Source organism: Magallana gigas, chromosome 7 (assembly GCF_963853765.1).
Source record: "Magallana gigas chromosome 7, xbMagGiga1.1, whole genome shotgun sequence".
NCBI lineage: Eukaryota > Metazoa > Mollusca > Bivalvia > Ostreida > Ostreidae > Magallana > Magallana gigas.
Window position 1 is genome coordinate 29298014 of NC_088859.1, and position 24260 is coordinate 29322273.

At 35.3% G+C, this 24260-nt stretch overlaps 1 protein-coding gene across 2 annotated transcripts in view; it reads right to left on the reverse strand.

The window, feature by feature from the left end:
• The window catches only part of LOC117684422 (uncharacterized), a 339336-nt gene that overhangs the window by 256956 nt on the left and 58120 nt on the right, over positions 1 to 24260 (reverse strand). For both annotated transcript variants that reach the window (XM_066067796.1, XM_066067795.1), the window contains exons 24-30: positions 23949 to 24188; positions 22031 to 22164; positions 20572 to 20768; positions 20316 to 20449; positions 3281 to 3397; positions 1484 to 1621; positions 898 to 1063 (exon numbers count right to left, since the gene is read on the reverse strand). In XM_066067796.1, the coding sequence (XP_065923868.1) occupies positions 898 to 1063; positions 1484 to 1621; positions 3281 to 3397; positions 20316 to 20449; positions 20572 to 20768; positions 22031 to 22164; positions 23949 to 24188 (1126 nt within the window). The remainder of the gene's footprint in view (positions 1 to 897; positions 1064 to 1483; positions 1622 to 3280; positions 3398 to 20315; positions 20450 to 20571; positions 20769 to 22030; positions 22165 to 23948; positions 24189 to 24260) is intronic.

Below are 24260 nucleotides of genomic sequence, written 5' to 3' on the forward strand. Positions count from 1 at the left end.
TTTACAATACAGTTGAACTTTGATATATCGAAAACAGTGCATAAGTCAAAGTGATTTTTAGTCCCAACCACTTATTTTTTAAGTATTTTACTCTTGATATCTCAAATACTTGGATATATCAAAGTTTTTAAATACTCCCATCTAGTTTGAGATAACATAGTTTGACTTATGAAGGACTTTCTCTTTTGAAAGAATTTATTTCCACATAAATTCTTCAATTTAGAATCCATATATTACTAAAATTGGCACATTTGGCAGAAAAGGGCTGGGGAAGAAAATTTTTTGGTATCATTAATTTACTATACTTGTCGTACATAATTCATTGTACTGATATAACAGATTACAGGAAAAGCAAAGTAAATCAACAGATCCCAAAGACTTAGCTATTACCAAGTTTTTTTGTTTTTAAATAATGATTCTTAAGCTCAAACTTAACACTTTAACAAATCTACATTGCTTCGAAACATTTCAAAAAATAAAACAATTACAACTAAAGGTACTATGAGCAAGCTAACAAATGATACCCCAGCTAAAAATATAATAATTAAAGTATTTTTTATTAGAAAATAATGGATGCAACTTTTTGCACAATGACCAAAGCTCAAGGTCAGGACATCTTTACAGGTCACAAGCAATCTTTGTGTTTAATTTTAACTTCTAACAATTTTCTATGGTGGCATAGATCTGCCACCACTTGTCAGCTCTTGCTAACCATATGAAAATTTGCACATGAATAATAGTTGGTTTACATTACTCCCCTAAACTTTGATTGCCGGGGGTATAATAACATTTAATGACCTCCTTTCTAACTTTCTTTTCTAATTCATTTTATACCTTAAAACATTTTTTTTATTCTTGCTCTGCCTTATGAATATGTAATTACACATGTATTCTTACTTTGCAATGAAAATGGTCAGGAAGGTTCCTGTGAGAGAGGACTGGTAGAAGCGGACCCAGACACTGAGGGAGAAGGAGCTCCCACTCAGGTAGATGGGGTAGGGTAGGGCTGCATAGCTGTCCTGACTAGTCAGGTAAAAGTACAGATCATAATTTGTATCCAAATCTACAAAAACAAATCCATCATAGACATTAAGACGACAACTTTTCCATCCATAGTCTCAATTAATCACATGCCAGTGATTTAATTTTGTGACTTATTCACCGAGAAACTTTATTATCAACTTTTAACAAATTCTCAAGCCACAACAGACTAGATGACAGTGGAAATCATGCTTGTTTCAGTCACAAAACACATTGCCCTTTTATAACAAAAGAACAAAATGTGTCATTTTTGTTTAGTACCTTCACGTTCAAAATACTGAAACATTTATTGATTATTATTTATTATAAAGTGTTTTATATACAAAATTCTCAATAAATTGTTAATCAGTATCTTTCTCATTAACACCAATGGTACATCTAACACTCATAACCTGGTTTGGTTATACATGTACACCAGTAGTTGTAGAGGGCCTTGCCTTACCTCTTACACACGACTCCCCTGTCTTCCCAAGAGGACACCTGCAGTAGTGGGCGTTGACCATATCAATGCAGGTGCTGGTACTAGGACAGTTGTTGGAACAGTCATTAACATTGATGCTGCAGTTAGCACCAGAGTAACCTTATTAAACAAAAGTCATGTATATATTAAGCAATGTAAACTATAGTTGTTTTATGCAACTAAGACAATTTTAGAACAATCATCAATATTCTACCAGTGTAACCTATCAATAAATAATTTTAAAGTAATGTATATCAATACTGCATTTGTTACCATAGTAACCTGTCACACATTAAATAACCAGAATGGCTGTTCGTTCGCCCTAAAATGCGTTCGCCCTTGACGCCGTTCGCTCTAGTTTTCGTTCGCCCTAGGTCCGTTCGCTCTTGACGCCGTTCGCACTGGGTCCGTTCGCCTTAATTTTATATAGGATTAATTAATTTATATATTTCTGTGTATTCTGGTGAATTTAAACATTTTGAAAGATAGATATATAATTAATGAAAACAATACCACCCTTTCCACTTCTACATAATAATCATCATTTGACTGACGGTGACATTATATTGTTACGAAAACTTGTTAATTGATTTATTTTATTTTTTTAAATGTTACTATATTTTATGTTCCTCTGTTTGTATTTTCTGTTTATTTTGTAATTATTTTCAATTTTACCTCATAATATAACCATATTATAATTATGAAGTTTGTAGTGACTAAAAAAGATAATACGATCTTATTATTAATTAGGGGGTACGATAATTAAATATAATTAAATTAGCAAATATGTTTATATATATTTACTAATTTAATTTTATTGATACAGTTTCATGTTCCATCTCCGTATATATCTCATTTAGAGATCAAAGGATTGTGTTATGTAAATTCTTCAAAGATAGAATAGGTGATAATCATCTGATGAGCTTCTGAATGACCCAATTAAAGTCTCAAATTCTTTAATTGTTTAAAAAAAAACACCAAGCGAATCATTAGAAAAACAAGAGGACGGTTATCGACATTTTACGGCAATAAAATCTAACAATTATACCAATTACCTCTTTTTTGATGAAAGAAAAACATAGAATATACGAATAATTAATAAAAGTTTACAAGTTTTAAGTTAAAAGTTAATGAAATAACTTATAATTTACGTTATTTATAAACAAGGAGCGAACGAGGTTTAAGGCGAACGAGAATTTGGGCGAACGGTAATTAGAGCGAACGGACCTAGAGCGAACGGACTAAGGTGAACATGTAGATAGGGCGAACGCACCCGATACCAAATAACCACAATATCAAAAACATCAATGTTGTGCTTGACCCTAAAGTAATCTTTAAAAAATGCTCATCCTAATCATGCTCTTACTTTGCCAACTGGATGTTCAGCAGTATAAAAAACATAATATTATGCTAAAGAATAAATTTTTAAGAAGAAGACTTTTACCATCATTAGGCTTAGTGCTCAGGTCAAAGTAAGAATTTGTTTCATGTACTCACAATGTAGCAGTTGCAAAGCAGATCTGCTTCATGTCAATTTTAAAGTCTTGATCTATTAAAAATAATCTGATGGGGAAAGGTGCACAAGTATGCATTAAAAACCTTTTGAATATGCATGTGCATGTCATTAAGTCCACCAAATAATTTATCCATTTTAATTGGTGATACCAATTTTAGCATAAGAATATGTGCACTATTTCCAACCTTTTACACATAGCTGCTTTAATTGCTAAAGCTGTTAAACAATTATTATTAGAAATTAATAATCTGATAATTTTTTACCTGGAGGGCAGTCACATCTAAATCCTGGTGCCAAGTTGACACATGTTCCTCCATTCTCACACTTATTAGGATCACCACAATGGTTAACCATGATTTCACATCCATTATCACGATAGTCTACAAGCATAACAGAAAACCAAATCAACAATGCATTTTTTTCTTCTAAAATCAAATAATATTTACTTATAATAATATTTGTTTAATATACCTGCATTTAGATTTTAAAGCTTCAATACAGAGGGTTCCACTTAATCTGATCGCGGTTAATCTGATAATTCGATTAAAAATCAAAACACCGATCCATTTGCTATATATAAGCCTTTGTAATTTCTACAGATAATCTGATTGGGAAAAAATGTCATTTTTGGTTAATCTGATTGATTTCTGTCGGCCGATCAAATATCAGTTAACGTTTTCACACCTCTTCCACCATATCCACACCTCTTGTATAACCTCTCACTGTGTAAACAGTTTGGCACGTGCCTAAAACTTGCAAATAACGGTGCTTCAGGGGATTAGTCACAGCTCAACGCACACAGATGGTCAGATGGTCGATAGATGAAAGATACAGACATCGATAGTTCAGGACGACCACATTCCAGACGACACTTGCCTGGGGGCAATTTTGATTCAAAGAAATTTAGAGTAAATAGTGTTGCTTGTTTTTGATTGTTTTGATTATCTATTCACGCATACAATTAAACCATTTGATGAGCAATTATGGCAATTAGTTCGTGTGTATGTGTACGCGGACTTTTGGAATTCGGCTTAAACGATACTTTGGCTTGTGTGTAATTATGCCGTTTCTATAAGTAACCTGAAATTTCCAATCACAAATCATTCTCAACATGGCTCTGAAAAGGAAAAGAACAGATCTCTCACTAGCTGACAAATATGAAGCAGTAAAGCTGTTAGAACAGAAGGTGTCCCAGGCAGAGATCGCTAATTGAACCGGTGGTCGAGTGAAAATCCCTTGTGATTATGTGATGTGTTACTGCGGTGTTCTAGTGCTCGTGTACTGATAAGTGACTGACAATCATGTAATAATTTTATTTTGTAGTGCCCATAGGAAATGTTTGTAGTTTTAGTGCTGAATATTAAATTCATAAAAAATAAAGTTGTTTTTCTTTCCAGAAAGAATTAGATTATACAGGATTATTCTACCAATAAACGCACTTCCGGTTTAAGATGGCGTCCAATACATCGTATGAATATGGATAGGAGCAATCACATGCAAGTAAATAATGATTTAATCTGTAAAACCGGTAAATTTTATTGCATAGCGATTAAAAAATCCAATAAAAATACCTGGTATTTATTTTTTTATGATATTTATTACCACAGGGCAAAAAACAATCTTTAAGCAAGTCCTTAAAGGTGGCGTAAAGGTGGCGTAAAGGTGGCTTAAAGGATATACCATCTTTAAGCCATCTTTAAGTCATCTTTAAGCTGAGCTTATAGGTCCTTAATGTCCAAACTTCTTTAAGTCACCTTTAAGCCATCTTTAAGCCGCCTTTAAGCATCTTTAAGTGGCATTTACGCTCCCTTTAAGTTGTCTTTAAACCATCTTTAAGTTCCCTTTAAGTCAAGTTTGATCAAGCTGAACAATAAGAACATATATTAAATGAAAAAGCTCTTTTATAGTGATGGGAGGGGGTCATCCGAATGATAATATAATTTCCAAGGAAGGGGATGGTGTTCCAGGCGGTTTTAATTGTCACTCCATTAAACACAGATCGCTATCATCAACACCGCTCCGATGGACACAGATTGCCGTTATAAAATTCTTTATAATTTTTTTTTGGGGGGGGGGGTTCAAAATTATTGTAGGTGTGAGCGCAGTCTCTGTATCTTAATCTGTGCATGAAACTAATTAAAGTATGTTTGTTTCCTATTATAAATTAATCGGTGAAATCTCTCTATTGTTTGTCCAACTTAAGAAAACCCCTGGAACTAACACAGAATATACAAGATATACACAACAGTTGTGTCGTGTGCCCAGGTGCAGGTTTGTGTATATCTAATTAAAGTCTATTGTTTGTCCAACTTAAGAAAACCCCTGGCACTAACACAGAATATACAAGATATACACAACAGGTGTGTCGTGTGCCCAGGTGCACGTCAGGGTTTCTAAAGGCGTTGAATTTTAGTATATACGAGTATACGATAAGTCTAGTGAATAAAAGTTAATTTACATTTGTAATTCATTTTCAAACTCTGGGTTTCAAAAATGTTACGTCTACAAATTAACGTTACATGTATGTAAGAGTAAAATCTTGAGGCTAATTAATTAATATACCGGTGATCATCAATAGGGGTTAATTATTTAAATATATGTATAAGGGAAAATATAATATCACATACCCGGCCTAGTACATCATACAATTGTACTTACAAGGACATCATTTGCAATTGCCACATGCAGTAAGTGCGTCACCGGTAATTGGTAATATTGTTTGTTATAGAATTGATAGTTTAAAAATCATGTATACAATTAAATATTTAAACATACTGGAACCAGCTGGGAACGGCGCCGCGATCATGAAAACCGGGAAATTGCGGAAAATTGAGCAAATACCCTAATACGTTTCAATGCATTTAGTAAAAGAAATGATTTCATTTTCTTTCTTACATTTTTATAGCTATAAATTAGATGAACGTATATCTACTCGGTTTAAATTTATTAACTAAGAAAGCCTACTAGTGAGCCTAACGGTTTCCATTTAGGTATAACATATTTTTGTTCACTGAAGACCAAGTTCCGTATTTCATTCTATATACATGCATGCATGTAATTTATAAATTAGATATAACTGATTGTTACAAACTGAATGGTTTGTCAAAATCTTTTCAAGTAAATACATTCAATACATTGATTCAATATCCACTGATATATAGGATATAAAAACACCTGTTAATATGTAAGTTACAGTGGCGCAGAGGAAGTGAGGTGATGTTAGTAAACCAAGGGTCCCAGGTTCAATTCTCGCCAAGGGCGTTTTTTTGTTTGTTATTTTTTTTATTTTCTAGAACAAAAACCGTTTTTAATACCATTCCTTTCATAAAGTTAATACATTTTGTTGGTAAATAAAGCACAATATTGAATTATTTTTTTATTAATGGCTTAAAGGTGGCTTAAAGGTGGCTTAAAGGTAGCTTAAAGGTAGCTTAAAGGTGGCTTAAAGAAATTTGGACATTAAGGACCTTTAAGTTGTCCTTAAAGGTGGCTTAAAGGTGGCTTAAAGATAGTCTTTAAGCTGCCTTTAAGCCATCTTTACGCTTTCTTTAAGCCATCTTTAAGCAACACATATAGCTTAAAGATGGCTTAAAGATCGTCTTTAAGCTACCTTTAAACACCTTTAAGCTATCTTTAAGGAGAACTTAAAGATGGTCATTCATCCTGTGTACATTAAATCGTTAAAATAGAAGTGTGGCTGAAAATAATGCACATATAGGTTGTTTATATTTCACAATTTCCTTTATGAAATGCTAAACTGGTTTATCTGATATTCGGTTAATCTGATCATTTTTGCCTGACAAACAGACAATCAGATAAAGCGGAACCCTCTGTATTTTATCTGTAATTCTAGTTCATATAACAGTCAAAATCTTCAAGACATAGGTTGAAATGTACAGCTACTTAGCATCAGTTGTTTTAAAAATAAGGACTTATGGATAGGACAGCGAACTCAGCAACTTGTTTGTGGGTAAAATTATCCACATAAGAAAGTATGAGATCTGAGGAAAGAGAAAATAATATATTTTCATAATAACAGAGTTGTCCATATATTAGGTCACATATGTGCAGGTTTTACTGTACATTATTTGTACTTGTTGAATTTAAAAGAACATATGGTGGTTGAAACCATTATTTAAGAAGAAGACTTCAGTACAAAAATCAAGACAAGAATAACCAAATAACAAGAGGCTCATGGGCTACATAGCTCACTTGAGCAACAATAGGTATGGTAAAATCAGCTTAATGGAGTCATAATACAAATTATTTGAAAAATGTGGTATAATACATGTAGATCCTGTATAAATAAAATCCATTCCCCCTTAATATTCCTATGTTTATAATAGAGTCCCTTTTCTAACATGATGATTTAATGATCATATCACATGTTGAGTATTACAGTTCTCAAAAAAGATCCTAAATAATTGTTTATACACAAGATATAAACTTCCATCAAATTCCGAACCCTTTGTGATGCTCAAGAATTGCCCAGGAGCCAAAGTCTAAACAATTTTAAAGAATCAACAACATGTTAATATGCTTGCATATAAGTAAAACCATTATAATAACTTTTCAGTTTTTGTGAATAATTTAAATGTTTTCCTCAATGTGGCCCCACCCTATTCCTCAAGATTTTGATTTTAACGAATTTAAATCTAAACTATCTGAAGTTGCTTTCACGTTAGGTAACCCTACTGGGAAGTCTGAAGGTTACCACTAACTTAAAGTAAAAATTCAATATTTTTTTTAAGAAATCTGTGTTAATAACATTATCATGAATGAATATTTTTCAGTACATTATTTCTTCATATATTTTTCCTGCATTACCATGATTTTAAAAGTCAACATACAGCTTGGTCGAAAGTCTATGTGTGCATATAATACATCCAAACTACCTCCCTCCCCCTCAACTTTCAGGCTAAAGTGGGTTTAGAGAGGGGAAAGAGAGCAAATAGTCTATGGTCAAGAAATTCATCATTAAAATTTGAAGTAGACTTGGCTATCCAGCCTCCATAACAGCAAAACAGAACCATTACTTTCAATACCTTGATTTGATGACAAACTGAAAGTAGTGTAACGTTTTTGGGTCTCGTAGCTTTAATAGTTACTGAAACAATTTCGTTACATAAATTGTGTGGGTCTCTTATATCTGAAATTTACCTAATAAATAAAAGGATTTATAGTTTTCTATAAATTTATTGATAATTGCATTAAACAGTCAAAATACAAGATGGGTGTAAATAAACAACAAAATCACACGATGGGTAATGGGTAATACATGTAGATACGATGGGTAATGGGTAATTTACCCGATGAAACAGTATGGGGAGTTTTTGGGGGACCCAAATATACTGGGTACGAAATTCAGCATCAGACTTACCCAACCTAAATGTAAGGCACAAAACGTCTTGAGTACATTTTACCATTCTGCTGGGCGCTAAAGGCTCCATTTGAACGGGAGTGAGTTACGTAAATGTTGTACTGCACTGCACTGCTGTCGTCTGCTCAGGGCGCTCGTATATATACACTTTGGTCGGTAGGTGCGAATCACCTCACGCGCAAAACATACGGTACTGTACGGATTGGCGCCATGTTTGAGGAGAATCACACTGAGATTATCTTTGCAACCAAAGTAGTGTTTACGAGTAGATATGGGACTATGCTTATGATTAATTGCTTGGATAAGTAAAAGAATTATGCCTTAAACATTTAGGTAAGTCTTGTTGCGGTAAATACTCCGTTTATATTACGGATGATTGTAAATGAGTTTCTCTCATTGAGGAAATTCGGGTTCATGATATACATACGTAACAAATATTCAATACAAGCTAATATTAATACAATGCATTATCTTGATATAAAGTACCAAACAACTAGGATGTATTAACAAAGAAATTGAGCTTTACATGTTACTTAGGAACAGATAGAAGGGAAAATTATGATGCTGTATTGACTGAAAAATCCGTAACACAGCCCCCCTTCTTCTGTACATTCGTCCCGAATGTTGTACAGGTAAGAACTCTTATGTTAAAAGTTGGCTTTCTTTATATGGGAATAAATCTCCATTTATAAAGACAACATACTCACTGAGTTCAATTACAACAATTTATGGGATAACAATATGACATCATAAATACAATACATTAATAGTAACATTTTAAACAATAACAATAATGTGAATAAACATATAACTTAACCAATAATGATAACAATTTAAGAAAATGAATAATATGACACATATATATCAATAAAATGTTTCATCACAGGTACACATCAGATGCATCACAGGTCCAGCACAACATCACTAATGTGAGAACAACTTGAGCATGGGCTCAATTAATCTGGAGAGAATGTCAATCTCATAAAACGCACATTCTTGAGAAAGTTCCTTCAGAGCTGTAGCCGAAGTTGGAATAGAGATGGATGAGACACAGCAGCTGTTCCTCAGGAAGTCTAATATGAAAGGGAAATGTTTCGGATTGCGGTCGATGAAGAAAGGTGTTGATGAAAGCTTTGAGGATAAAGTCGCGAGCAACGAGGAAGGATCCTCCCGCAGTGTGGATCTGGTAGTTGTGAACATGGTCCCTCCAATATTTAGGGTTACAACCTCATCCTGCCTTGCGATGATGTCTTTAACTTTTAGGGACTGCTTATTGGTTGGTATGTATGGAGTGGAAGATGGGAGGTCCGGAACAGCATACTCCTGTTCAGGTTCTGGGTCAATAACACCATCTGTGTGAATAGATAACTGATCAGGATTGGAGCGTTTGGAGACAAGAGTTGTTTTGGAATAGATGGAGTCCTTGTCAGATTCTGATAAAGCCAAGTCTTTATTAAGGTCAGGCAAAGGGATTTCTGAGGCTTTTGGAGTAGCTGACTGTACAGGTAAGGCTGCAGAAGTTGAAGTGTCGGGACCAATAGAGGCAGAAGCTGGATCCTTTGGAGTCAGAGAGTCGCCTGAAGACTTTGGAACTGGGATTTTCAAGCTCATCAGCTTCTTCTTTGGAAGAGGCTCCAAGCATTGGGTCGTTGAACTGGATTGCAGAACTTGGACCTGTTTTTCTGGAAGGTCTGGAATTCGATCGCCTCGTCACTAGTGAACGTACCCGTTGACTTTTTGATTAGTTGGAATGAAGACACTGGACAACCATGCTTTTGATCCGTTCTACAGAATATGGTGCCACAGGAGGTGCACTTATGCCCGAATCCGGAGTGGACGGTCGTTATATGCCTCTCGCAATTGTTAGGGAGTGAGAATTCTTTGTCACAAATGGTGCAATCGTATTTCTGGATCTGAAATTTGACAAAGTAAATTTTATTAGCAAGACGTAAAAGGTAAATATAATAGAAAAAGATAAAAATAATGGAAGGGGATCCAATCATCACTTAGGGAAAGCAAGGTAGGTTATCTCCCTTATATGGTTTAAGTAAGTTATGGTGGACGATTTTTGGCTTATGTTTTAGAGTTTTTCTGATTTTGTATATAACATCATTTACTCTTTTAACAATAAGGTAGGGACCAGTCCATGGTCTACATAACTTTTTTTCCATGTTTCTCATATTTTGGAAAGTAAAACCAAACTGCATCACCAACTTGATACAAGTGTTGATGAATTTTTTTGCTATATTCTCTGATCATGTGTTTGGTAGATGATTGAAGTTGATTACGGGCGTGGTTATGAATAACTTGTAATTTACTTGCTAATTCATTTGCAAATTCAGATCCGTACTTTTGCTTTTGTGTTTCAGGGTCTGGGACACCAAGCACCAGATCAATGGATAGATGGGTTGGTCTACCAAAGACCATTTCATTTGGGCTAACCTTTGTAGATTCGTGGACAGATGATCTATATCCCATCATTAAAAAGGGGTATGTATTCATCCCAATCTTGTTGGGTTTCATTGACAAAGACTGAAAGCATGTTCTCTATCGTGTGGTTAGCACGTTCGATCATGCCATCAGACTGTGGCCTATAAGGGGTAGTGCGGGTTTTTACAATGCCAAGTATATTGCAGATGTCTTGTAATAACTCAGACTCAAAGGATCTACCTTGGTCAGAATGTAATTCCATAGGTACACCAAATATAGATATAACTCTTTCAATAAGTATTTTGGCAATAGTGTGGGCCTTTTGGTTTTTGATAGGGAAAGCATCTACCCATTTTGTAAAATAGTCACCCACTACAAGAAGATATGAATTCTTCTTTTTAGTAAGGGGGAGTGGACCCATAATATCTATGGCCAACCTTTCCATAGGTTCTCCCACAATATATTTTTGTAAGGGTGCTTTGGGTAATTTATGGGGGGATTTTCTTGATTGGCATAGATCCAACTTACTACAAAAGGTTTTAGTGTCTTGAGACATATGATACCAGAAGTATCTGTCTTTAATTTTTGATAGGGTTTTCCGAACACCTAAATGACCGCCAGTAACACTGTTGTGCAATTGTTGAAATATGAGATGTTTTAGGGATTTGGGAAGGACAATTTGGTATTTAGGCTGGACACCTTCCCAAATATGATATGAGATCCCTTTTAAAAATTTGAGGGAATCATATCTGACCCAGTAGTATTTATGGGCTTCACTAAGATGGGATATTTCTTCCCATTTAGGTCTGTCCTTGGATTTTACCCATTCTATGACGGTTTTAATGATTGGGTCTTGGTTTTGGGATTCTTTGATGTCAAGAATTGGGGCATGGGAATCAATATTGGGCAAATTATTTTGGGTGGTACTTTGAGCTCTTGTAGTTATAGCAGAGCAAGAGGGCTCATATTTCTCTTCTGCTTTATTACAGTGTTTGCAGTCAAGGGGACAGGGTCTCCTAGAGAGGGCATCAGCATTGCTGTGAGATCTGCCAGCTCTATGCTCAACTTTAAATTCATATTGTGACAATAATTCGAACCAACGAGCAATTTGGCTTTCTGGGTTTTTAAAGTTTAGGAGCCAGGTAAGTGAACCGTGGTCTGTCCTAACTTTGAAGGATCTACCATATAAATAATGGTGAAAATTTTTAATGGATTTTACAATAGCCAATAATTCTCTGCGTGTTACACAATACCGTCTTTCTGTAGCACTGAAAGTTTTACTGTAATAGCAGATGAATTTTTTAAATTCCATTTTGTTCTTGGGAAAGTACTGCGCCTAAGCCGTTATTTGAAGCATCAGTATCGAGGATGAATAATCCTTCATTGTTTGGGTAGGAGAGGATTGGGGTACTGGTAAGGGCTCGTTTGAGTTTATCAAAAGCTTCTTGGCAGTTCTTATCCCAACGAAACTCTTGTTTTGATTCTGTGAGTTTATGTAGGGGTTGTGCAATATCAGCAAACTTGTAAATAAATTTGCGATAATAAGAACATAAACCGAGAAAACTTCTGATATTTTTAACAGAGGATGGGGTTGGCCAATTTTGAACTGATTCAATTTTGGATGGGTCTGTTGCGACTCCATTTACATCAACAATATGTCCTAAGAATGAAACCTGTTGTTTCTGAAGTAGGTAACACTTTTTGGGGTTCATTTTTAGGTTTGCCCCTTTTAGTCTATCAAAAACTTGTTTCAGATTTATGATGTGTTCATCAAATGTCTGGGAAAGAATGATTATATCATCTAAATAGACCATACATATTTTCCAGGACAAGTTGGAGAGGACTTTCTCCATAAGCCTTTCGAAAGTAGCACCTGCATTGCAAAGACCAAAGGGCATGTTTAAAGAGACAGTACAGCTGAAAACACATGTGTGAAAACATTTCAGATTTTCCTACTGTATTGTTAGGAAATAAGAAATAACGTTTATTGTAATAGTTGAAATACATGAAAATCCCTTTCACATATTTAATTAACCTAATTATCAGCTTCCGGAAATTCAAGGGCCGTACAAACCGGAATAATCTTATATCGTTTATTTGTACCACATGGACTTTGATTGACAGTAATTGACACATGCTGAAAACTACAAGATCTTCGTCCCACTACGGTCATCATGGAAAACGAGGTTAAAGCGATTCTCTACATGAAACATATCCTTACTTACTCGATAATTTATAAATGGTTTGCCAATTTAGGTTCATTTTAAAATGAACAGACACAAATATGTCAAATAACCCCTCAAGGGGCCTCATTTATAAAAATAGATTTAGGTTGTAGCAACTCCTATGATAAACACGAAAAATACATGCTTACAAAATAGTAATTGTGGTTGTTTAAAAAACTTTGAACAGTTATTACCTTTGAGAAGTAGAAAAGACATATTTTTATCAACAAACCTGTCCAGGAGATTCTTTGCGAGCCCTGCATGTGTTTTGTTTACAGTAAATACGCATGCGTAATAGTATAGAAGGCTGAACCCCGAATACGTTGCGATGTATTTATGTGATAGGTTATACGTAATTATTAATTTTAATGAAATAGTTAGATTTATTGCATGGAGAACTTTGTAATTTTCTGAAAGTTTATACATTCATGAGTAGTACAAAAATACCGAACCCGATCGGAAAATTTTTTCAAGTCGGTTTTTCGATAAGATGCGCCATACTGTCTCTTCAAGAATTGCCAATGACCACCGCCAGGTATGGAAAATGCTGTTTTGGGTTTGTCATCTGGGGCCATCTTAACTTGCCAATAACTGCTTTTTAGGTCTATGGTTGAAAACCATTTTGCTCCTGCTAGGGCGTCTAGAGTAGAATCAATTCTGGGAATTGGGTAGCTATCTTTTATCTTTAATTGTCACATCATTTAACTTTCTATAATCAATACAAAATCTTATGGACCCGTCCTTTTTCTTAACTAGGACAATCGGGGAACTCCATGGGCTATTGGAGGTTTCTATTACTCCCTTATCTAACATATCCTCTATTTCTTTTCGACTTCACCCATTTTAGCTAAGGGTAATCTTCTCGGGTGTTGTTTAATGGGAGGGGCATTCCCAGTATTAATTTTGTGTTCAACAAGATTAGTAAGACCCATGTCAGTTGAGGTAGTGGAAAAGCTATTTTGGTATTCATTAAGGAGATATTGCAATTTTTGCTTTTGTTCAAGAGTAACTTCATTGGGGAGTTTCTCAACAATACACTGTTAGTGGTTGGGGAATTGGGGTTTAAACTCCGGGTTCAGAGTATTAAGGGTGTGGGAATCGTAAGAGACTTCCCTTTCTAACACTTTGTCAACACAGTTGACTGTGGCAATTTGGGTATTTTTGTAAAGCTTGACACTTTCATCTTTCAGATTCATGTACCGAACTGCAACCTCACTGTCACAGTTATAAGGATTTGGGGAATCAATAATTCATACTTCTCAACAAAACTCTGGATGGGTTCTATTACTCCAACCTCATCCTTAAATAAGGGGTTATCCACCTTTGCAGGTGCAATAAATTCACAATGGGGAGGAATTTCAATATCCTCAGCAAAACGTATCTTGCTACACGACACAACTTCTACACAAGATTAACTAAAGCAGGGAATGTCTAGACCCTGTACCTTTAGTTTCATCTTCTTCACAAAAAGGTCACATGAATTCTGAGTCATAAAATCTAATCCCAATATAAATGGGGTTTGTATATCAGCCACAAGTACTGTATGGGTAACTTGAAAATTTTCAAGGGATATTTGAATGGGGCATTCTCCAGAAACTGGGATTATATCGCCACTTGCAGATGTAAGTTTTATTGAAACTTGGGTAAGTTGAGGCTTTTCCATTTTTAAATTTTTATAGAATTGGGTACTGACTATAGTCACGCTAGCGCCCGTGTCAACTTGCATACAGTACAGGCAACGCAGATCCCGTATTGGCCCGCGTTACCGTCACGGTATTATTATCGTTCCCGCGATACACCATCGCGGTTTTTGATCGCGGTATGGATAGCGACCGTGGTGACACCGCGACGGTGTGATTTACCGTTATTCCTGCTGCTGCTTGTTGTTGTTACTTTACCTGTACTGTACATTACAGGCAATGCGGGTCGCGTAAATCCACGTCAAATATGCGACTTCAGATTTAAGCATAACAGCTGCATTGTAAATAAATTGTGGTCCATATTAATATAAATTTAATAAATTATAGAATTTCATGAAATCGGAAACTACATTCGAATTACAACATAACATGATTATTACGCTGTTAAATTTTTGTGATGTGTAAAAAGAACACATATCTTTGTATTTGACGTGCTTATTTCAGTTATTATTTCTATTAGTTGATAATCCTGTTTTTATAACAATCTTAAAATTAAAATATTTTCATTAGATGAACTCGTATCAATGCAGAGCAATTTCATCTTCTCATTTTATAAGTTGACATGTATAGCGCCGTAAACTGTCAATATATGTGTATGTTTTAAATTGAGAAATGAACAAATGTCGGGAATCAACTAACAAATCTATTTTTCCATTCAATAATAAAATTATCATTCATATATAGAGTTGGTGCTGCGTTAAAGCACATGGAATCATAATGTATTATGTCAGTATACGTTTCCTGTGTATACATATAAAGTTTAAGTCCGATCATTTTCTGTGTATACATGTAGTGATTAACAAACTCAGGGTAGAAAACCACATGCCCTTGAGGGTTTTCACACCTATTTACGACAAAAGAAAAAGTCTATATCGCATACGGCTTTGTCTAATCGCACAACACCTTGCAGGAGAGAGAGAGAGAGAGAGAGAGAGAGAGAGAGAGGACGTTTAGGCGTAATTTAACGTACACTTATGTGAAATATACTAATATCCAATACTAAATATTCATAAAATTAGTATTCATAAAAGAATATGGTACACTGTGATTGAATCCATCATGCAATTTCAGATTTGAGTCCAGGTGCTGCACCTGTCAATCAAATCAACCCGCTAGCTCTACCACGTGTTTCCTCCATGATAAAGTTTCGTTCCATTAGTTTTATTTTTAATAAAGAAAATAAGAAGTATGTTTAACAGTTAAGTTTCTTTACAATGTTCGTGATGCATGATATACTGTGTTTGGAAAGTTTAATTCGTTGTGTTTTTTCTCTATCTCTCGTTTAGTTTATAATGGAGGTTTTTTGCGGGAAGGAACATCTTCAACACGTTAAGCGGTTAAAGAACGCAGTAAAATGAATCAATTATCTGATATAACTATCAGTAAAATTGTTTGATGTAGAATTCTTCTTGGTCAATCGTTACACAGATTATCTACCTGCCTCATTCCTGTGTATTCTGTGCGTTCAAGCGTAGAGTGATTTCCTGTCAGTGCGACGGTTTCACACCTTTGTGTAAAACAATTGGGACTAAAATTAACTTCGACAGTCATAAAGCGGTGGGGGGGGGGGGGGGGGGTAAGGTTACGATAACAGGAAACGGGTTTACATATTTGTAGTAGCTTTCAATAAGATTACATGTACATGCGCACATAAAATGATATCAATACATTTACTGAAATGTTTAAATGTTTTTTTATCGACATGAAATATCGATATATATATATATATATATAAATATGGGGGGGGGGGGCTCGGTCGCGAGCGAACGCTAACCTCCGTCACGGCGGGTAGCTGGTACACCATCATGACACCATGACATGGGATACCCACAATATCTTTCGATTACATAATTTTATGCAACTCTGGGTATCTCTAAGGCTCCTTACTCTCTATTTGTATTAATTCAGTTCAGAGAGAAATACGTTAATTTGATTTTTCGCATAACAATGGGGCGTATTCGAAGGTGACAAAGAAGTTGATGAGAAAGGAGAGGCTGGTAGACACTCGGTATCTTCTATCTCTCGCAGCTTGGCCCTCATGTCCTGTTCACATCCAGCATGCAAGACCACAGCTCGATCGACTTCCTCAGGCCGGCCCCACTGAACATAGAACTCATTTCCACATTGAATATTCAAGTCAGACTGAGTTTTGAAGAACTAACGGCTTCGCACTTAAAGATTGTCGTCGCAAACGTAACGCACTAGAAAGTGGGAATCCTCGCGCAATGACAAACGACGAGCAATACATGTACCTAAAGTAACGCAACACAAATTCACTAATTAAAAACGTGAATTCACAAAAAAATGTTCTTTACACGTAGAAGACGTTGTAAGAAATGAACGGAACATGCTAAAAATACCGGGTTGGTAATTTTATAGGAAGCCCTAATTTTTAATCACTTGGTCATCATTAGTTGACACGCATGGACTTCAACAACAAACAATACAAATGTAGGCGGACCAATTAATTGTTGAGAAAACACAATCACACTGCGTACACATTTATAATTTTATTGGCAATTAAAATCATTTCATGATAATTTTTAATTTAACGACCTTTTTAAAATATGATAATGGATTCGAAAATATTTTATTTGCAATTGCTGCACAAGTATTAAATTAAATACGTTTATAATTTATTTAATAGCTATGAAATAAAAAAATATATAGTAAAAAAGACTCCAAGTATTTCGATTATAATCTCTGTCAAAATCTGGTTAAATATCGTCATTAAATATAAAGAAACATGCAATTTATTTGTCATTTGGGGAGATAACTCCCGCTTGTATACGATACTTTTCCATCGATAATTTTACCGTGGCGGGGACAGGTAGATGATGAGTTTACCGTGATGGGAACGCGGTATACCTGTCTCACCTGGCCGATCACCTCGATGTGTTTATACCGTGACGGGGCGCGGGAAACACGGGATCCGCGTTGCCTGTACTGTAGGTATTCTTTTACTCCCAATTTTTCCAATAACATATATTCCATCATTTCCCCCTTTAATATCTCCCTTTAAAATTTCTTTTGGGGTAAGTGTAGGACAAAGGATCTCTTTTTCAGATTTTACTTTGTTTTTATTATTGAGTTTAGGTTTTAGTGGGAGTGGTTGAGCCATATTTAATGGCTGTTGTTGGGGCCTGCCCCTTGAAACTGCCGACTTCCGACCCCTGAATTCGACATTGGGTAGTTTCCCTGTCTTCGAGGTTGGAAAGGTCTGGAGTTGTTGGGGTAATTGCTCCCATTGCTAGAATTTGGTTTGGTGAACCCTGGGGTTTAGGTCCATAATTTGTGGGTTTTTGATTTGGATAGTTGGGCCTATATGGATTTTGGTAAGAACCCTGGTTTGAGTAAGATGCATGGGAATTTTGTTCAAAATTTCGAGCTGACTTTTGGCCATTTCTTGTGAGAGCTCTGATTTCTTGGGTAAGGGACTGTAAATCTTTCCGCAAGTTTTGATTATCTTGTTTTAAAGAAGAAATTGGGTCCATTTCATTGCCAGTAATTTCATGAGCAGTTCTAACTCTGTGGGCATCTGCCAGTCTGTAAGTTTCCAAACGAATGGCCAATATCTCTGCTTCATTTATATCCCTGGGTTTAGCTTCCCTTAACCTTAATCGCATTTCTGGGTCAGGTAAGGCATCAATGAATTGATCCAGTGCCAGAAAACTTATACTAGTTTGGTCAGCTGTTGGGTATGCTTTGCGGGTTAATTTTTTAACGGATTTGGCCAGTTCGGGTAAGGTCTCATTGGAACCTCTTGTTTTGGTTTTTAGCTGGGCACGGTACATTTCAGATCTCTCGACGGAGCCATAACGTCTGTTTAATATTTTAACCAAGGAATTGAAATCCCGCCGTTGGTCTCCATTGAGTTCACTTAGTAGAGCCCGGGCACCACCCGTTAGACTGCTGGCAAGGTACAGAGATTTAGTTCTATAATCCCATCCATGTAAGTCGCATAAAATTTCAAACTGGGTAAGGTATTCATCAAAATCCTCTGACTCGTCAAACGTTTGAGGTTTTATGGTGACATGATTGGGCTTTTGAGCAAAATGATTGGGAACTCGATTTTGTTTTCTGTCCATCTCATATAATAGGAAATGGGTATCTTGTGGGTTGCAACCATAATTGTGCTCTAATCATGCAATGGGTCTGTATGAACTTGATTCTGCCCAGGTGCTTGGGATGGGTAAACGGGTCTCGGTATATAATTTGGAAAGTGATGATTGTCTCCCTATCATAAATAGGACTTTTGACTTCTTTTTCCAAGTTATTAACATGCTCTCTCAATTTTTGGTATTCATTTGTCATGCCCAATAATTTTTCATTTACATTTTGCATAAGAGACATAATAACATCAAATTGATTTTGATTAACAGGTTGGGCAATGTCTGATGCCTGGGACGAGGAGTAAGGATCGAGAGCGGATGTAGCCACCCTGTCAGCCTCCAAATGGTGGGGCGTAGATGGATGGGACTTAAAAGTGACTTCAAAACTTTCTTCAGACTCCATATTGTAAATGGGTACAAATAAAAATATTTGGTCAATAAAAATATACCAAAGCAAAAAAAAATGTCGTTTACTTATTAATTAGTTTAGGGGTAAACAGAGATAAGACAATGGATATCCCACTTCTGACACCAGTTGTAACGTTTTTGTGTCTAGTAGCTTTAATAGTTACTGAAACAATTTCGTTACATAAATTGTGTGGGTCTCTTATATCTGAAATTTACCTGATAAATAAAAGGATTTATAGTTTTCTATAAATTTATTGATAATTGCATTAAACAGTCAAAATACAAGATGGGTGTAAATAAACAACAAAATCACATGATGGGTAATGGGTAATAGATACGATGGGTAATGGGTAATTTACCCGATGAAACAGTATGGGGAGTTTTTGGGGGACCCAAATATACTGGGTACGAAATTCAGCATCAGACTTACCCAACCTAAATGTAAGGCACAAAACGTCTTGAGTACATATTTACCATTCTGCTGGGCGCTAAAGGCTCCATTTGAACGGGAGTGAGTTACGTAAATGTTGTACTGCACTGCACTGCTGTCGTCTGCTCAGGGCGCTCGTATATATACACTTTGGTCGGTAGGTGCAAATCACCTCACGCGCAAAACATACGGTACCGTACGGATTGGCGCCATGTTTGAGGAGAATTACACTGAGATTATCTTTGCAACCAAAGTAGTGTTTACGAGTAGATATGGGACTATGCTTATGATTAATTGCTTGGATAAGTAAAAGAATTATGCCTTGAACATTTAGGTAAGTCTTGTTGCAGTAAATACTCCATTTATATTACGGATGATTGTAAATGAGTTTCTCTCATTGAGGAAATTCGGGTTCATGATATACATACGTAACAAATATTCAATACAAGCTAATATAAATACAATGCATTATCTTGATATAAATAACCAAACAACTAGGATGTATTAACGAAGAAATTGAGCTTTACATGTTACTTAGGAACAGATAGATGGGAAAATTATGATGCTGTATTGACTGATAAATCCGTAACAGTAGCAAGCAAGAAATTCTTACCATCATTAGGACAGGTACATTTGGACTGTGCATCGACACCTGCTGTACATGTGGCTGAATTCAAACAGGGTCTCAGATCACTGCAAATGTCTGGACTATATTCACAAACTTCTCCGTAAGTGTTTATAGGACATCTATTGTTTAAATTTCAAGAATTATATCTTTGTTTGTATACACTTAAATAATGTTAGTCGATCATAATAAGCAGGAACATTATGACATAAAAAACTATGACATATATTTCGAGCATACTTACTTGCAGTAGGATTTTTTGAAGATGTTGAGACACTGTGAAGAGCTGGGACACTTGTTGTTGACCGTACATTCATCATAAATCATCTCACACCGCTTGCCTGTCCAACCTTCAGGACATGCGCACTGGAAGTCGTTGACTTGGTCTGTACAATTACCTCCATGCATACACGGCTTAGCATCACATTCATTTATTTCAGTCTGAAAAAGAAAAACCAATTCAGGAGGGCTGAGGAGATAACGTGCAAAGCAGGTGCTCACATCCACATAATGCAGTACTATACAGTAGATAGAGGTTGGAAAGATAATACAATGCTTGTGAGTGCTTTTAAGGCTATTCATTAAGATGGAACATTATATATATACAGGATTATTGTAAAAACTGCATACTGTTAACCAACCTGGTAAAATAGTTCAATACAACAAACTTTTGAGAAAATTAAGTCAACACGTTTAAAATTTCATATCTAATATAAATTTAGATACTGCACACATCAATTCAAGTTAATCAACACTAGTAATTTAATGCATTTAATACTTAAGATTATTTCTCTATACAGTCAAAACTGCCGAATCGGCCACCCCTATTAAGCAGTCACCTTTCGTATGCGGTCATTTTATTTCCTCCCGATGAAAAATCCTTTATAATTGCCCTCTAAAGAGCGGTCACCTGTCTAACGCGGTCAGCAGTCATCGTATTTTACAGTCGACTTGCATTAGGCGGCCATTTTGGCCGGTCATATGATTAACACCCGGGGATTTTTAAACATGGCTTCCGAATGTCGGTTGATAAAAGTAAACAATAATTATACGCTTGAGGCAAGAGAAACCAAATAAATTGATGTATTTATAATACATAATTGGCAGATCAGATACGAATTGGAATCAAGTGAATTGTTTAAACATGTATTAACAATAGTTGTTTTATAAACATGAATGAAACAGGTGAGGCAATTAAGAGAATATTGCTTGATTTCATAATATGATTTAAGTTCAGATATGGTCAGTTAAAAACTTAATTGTTGATTTGTATTAAAAGTGTTTGTTTTGTATATATACGGTACTCATGAAAATAGTTAGTGTTATAATTGTGAAAATGTCAGCGACAAGGTTTTACCACGTTATGACTTTTTTCAATAATTTTAAAAAATACAAAAAATGCATGTACAATACAATACATTGTTATGTATTTGTACTTATTTGTAAATATAATAGATACCATAAAACATTTAATCAATTACTTTATCTATCATTTTGATACATATTGTTTTGTTGTGATAATTATTTTAATAAGATATTTGATGTTGGCAAATTCACAAGTCTCTATTCAAATGTCACCTCTGTTAAGAGGTCACTTTGGGTGCCTCCCGAAGGTGACTGCTTAATACAAGTTTGACTGTATATAGTAAATTGAATTTTTGAACAAAAATAGTGTTTGAAGGATGCGAAGCGTGAACACTGACCGAACAATTCTTCCCTGTGTAGCCAGGTTTACAGTTACACATGTAATCATTTACAGCATCACGACACCATAAACTTCCAACAGGATCACAGGGGTTTGATGAGCATTCATTGATGTTACTCTGACAGATGGACCCTAGTTGTAAATGAATCAAACATCAGAAATCTTGTCATATGTCTTACATTAGTATACACGTTAGGAAAACGATAACAGTTTTGGTGAATTAAAACTTAAATAAGTTAAGAATAATCAAAAGCAATATTACTGATATTTCAAATTATTTCAATTAATAACTATGTTCTTCACTCTGAAAGCATATAATTATGCAACTTTTAAGCTCCATAGCACATTCATAATGTGAGAAATTATAAAGTTTTCATATTTTTTCTAGTAATCTACAGGTATATATGTACCGCCAGTCAAAATGTTTTACAGAAATCATGAAACAGAGACAGATAATTGAAGTGGATGATTTGAAAGCAAAGAGATCATGGATACTGAATTCATAAAATATTCAGTCTGTTGAAAATGAAACTGTATGTAAACCAATATTAACACTCAGAATCACTCTAGTGGCTTCCCCCAGGTGCTAATAAAAGCTAACACTCACAAATTTCTTCTCTGAAGTGAAAGCTAGCTCAAAAGAAAGGACTACATGCGGTATGGTCAAATATCTGCCCCTGATTTCAGCCAATTTTTAATAGTATCGTATAAAAATCAAATTTTCATAAATCAGTGTACAGAGGATGCCTATAACTTTAATCTTGTTTTTAGTCATCATTGCTCATACCTACACCGTTAATCTATGACGTCATCTAAATGACCTAATTCCTGCAAATTTGCAAACAAATGAAAATATTCTCAATTTTGCTTTATATTTTGCATTCAGAAGTATAGAGCGCAGGTCTGCTTAAGTAAAATTTCAACATAAGTTTCTTCTTCAATTGATTATACCCATTATACTAAATCAAAGTACTGAAGTACTTAAAGCCGGGCTCTTTTGGTGTCATTATGCATATTGTGTAGTAAAGACTGAAACTCTCTCTCTCTCTCTCTCTCTCTCTCTCTCTCTCTCTCTCTCTCTCTCTCTCTCTCTCTCTCTCTCTCATGCTTTTAATGTCGGCAAAGCGTCAAAGAGCGACCAAATGTTGTAAGCGGCTATAAACAAAAATATGTCTCTCTAGTAGAAAAAAGATTAACAGTCGCTGCTTTGAATTTTGCAAGAAGCGTTATATAGGACCAATACAATCACCATTTCTTCAACGCACAGTAAAGTAGTTCTTGGAAATTCATGCGCATTGTATGTGTCCAAAATGCATAGTCTTGTTTTTAAAACACGTTATTGATAAGAAAACTAAAAAAAAAAGATAGACAATTCTCTCGAAAATAAAAAATAAATAAAACAAAATGCCAACACTTTTGACAACACTTGGCTCTCTGTGTAACTATTTAGTATAGCGGAAGCTTTTACTTTGACGCTGTTTGGTTTTTTGTTTACTTTGCTATTTATAGTAACATTGGCGATTTGCCTGCCTAGAGCCAGGACTCTGCTTTCAGCAGAGCCCGGCTAAAAATGATACTTGAGCAAGCCTGCGCTCGATGTTTCCCAGTCAAAAAACCATTGGAAAACACCCTTATTTTGCTACAAAACATAAATTTATCAAAATAAAGCAATCTTCATGATGTCATTTCTACATTATGACGTCATTGAGGTGATAACCTTTTGCACCTTTATTTTCAATATGATTTTAACTATCTTTGTTTGACCCTATTTTTAAAGTTCTTTATAAAACTTTGATTTTGGGGGCAAAAAATGCATAATACCGTACATAGTCCTTTAAAAAACCTCTATATTTATTTTAACGCTTTGATAAATTCATCTAATAACTTCATTGCTTGACAAAGAGATGCTTGCTCACCTCCGTACCCAGCAGGACACTGACACTCATATCCCTGGGACCCTGGTTTATCTTTACAGGTCCCCCCTTGTAGGCAGGGATTAGTTTGACAGGAATCAAAGTCATGTTGACAGAGTTTCCCAGTGTATCCAGTGGGACAGCTGCACACAAAGTCATTAAAACTAGAAGAACATAATCCTCCATTGATACAGGGGTTGGAGAGACAGTGATTCTTTAGGCTACAGATGTTACTCTGAAATCCTGTAAAAAAGTAAAAGATAATCCCAATACAATTATACTTTATAATTTAATTGCATCTAACATATACATCAG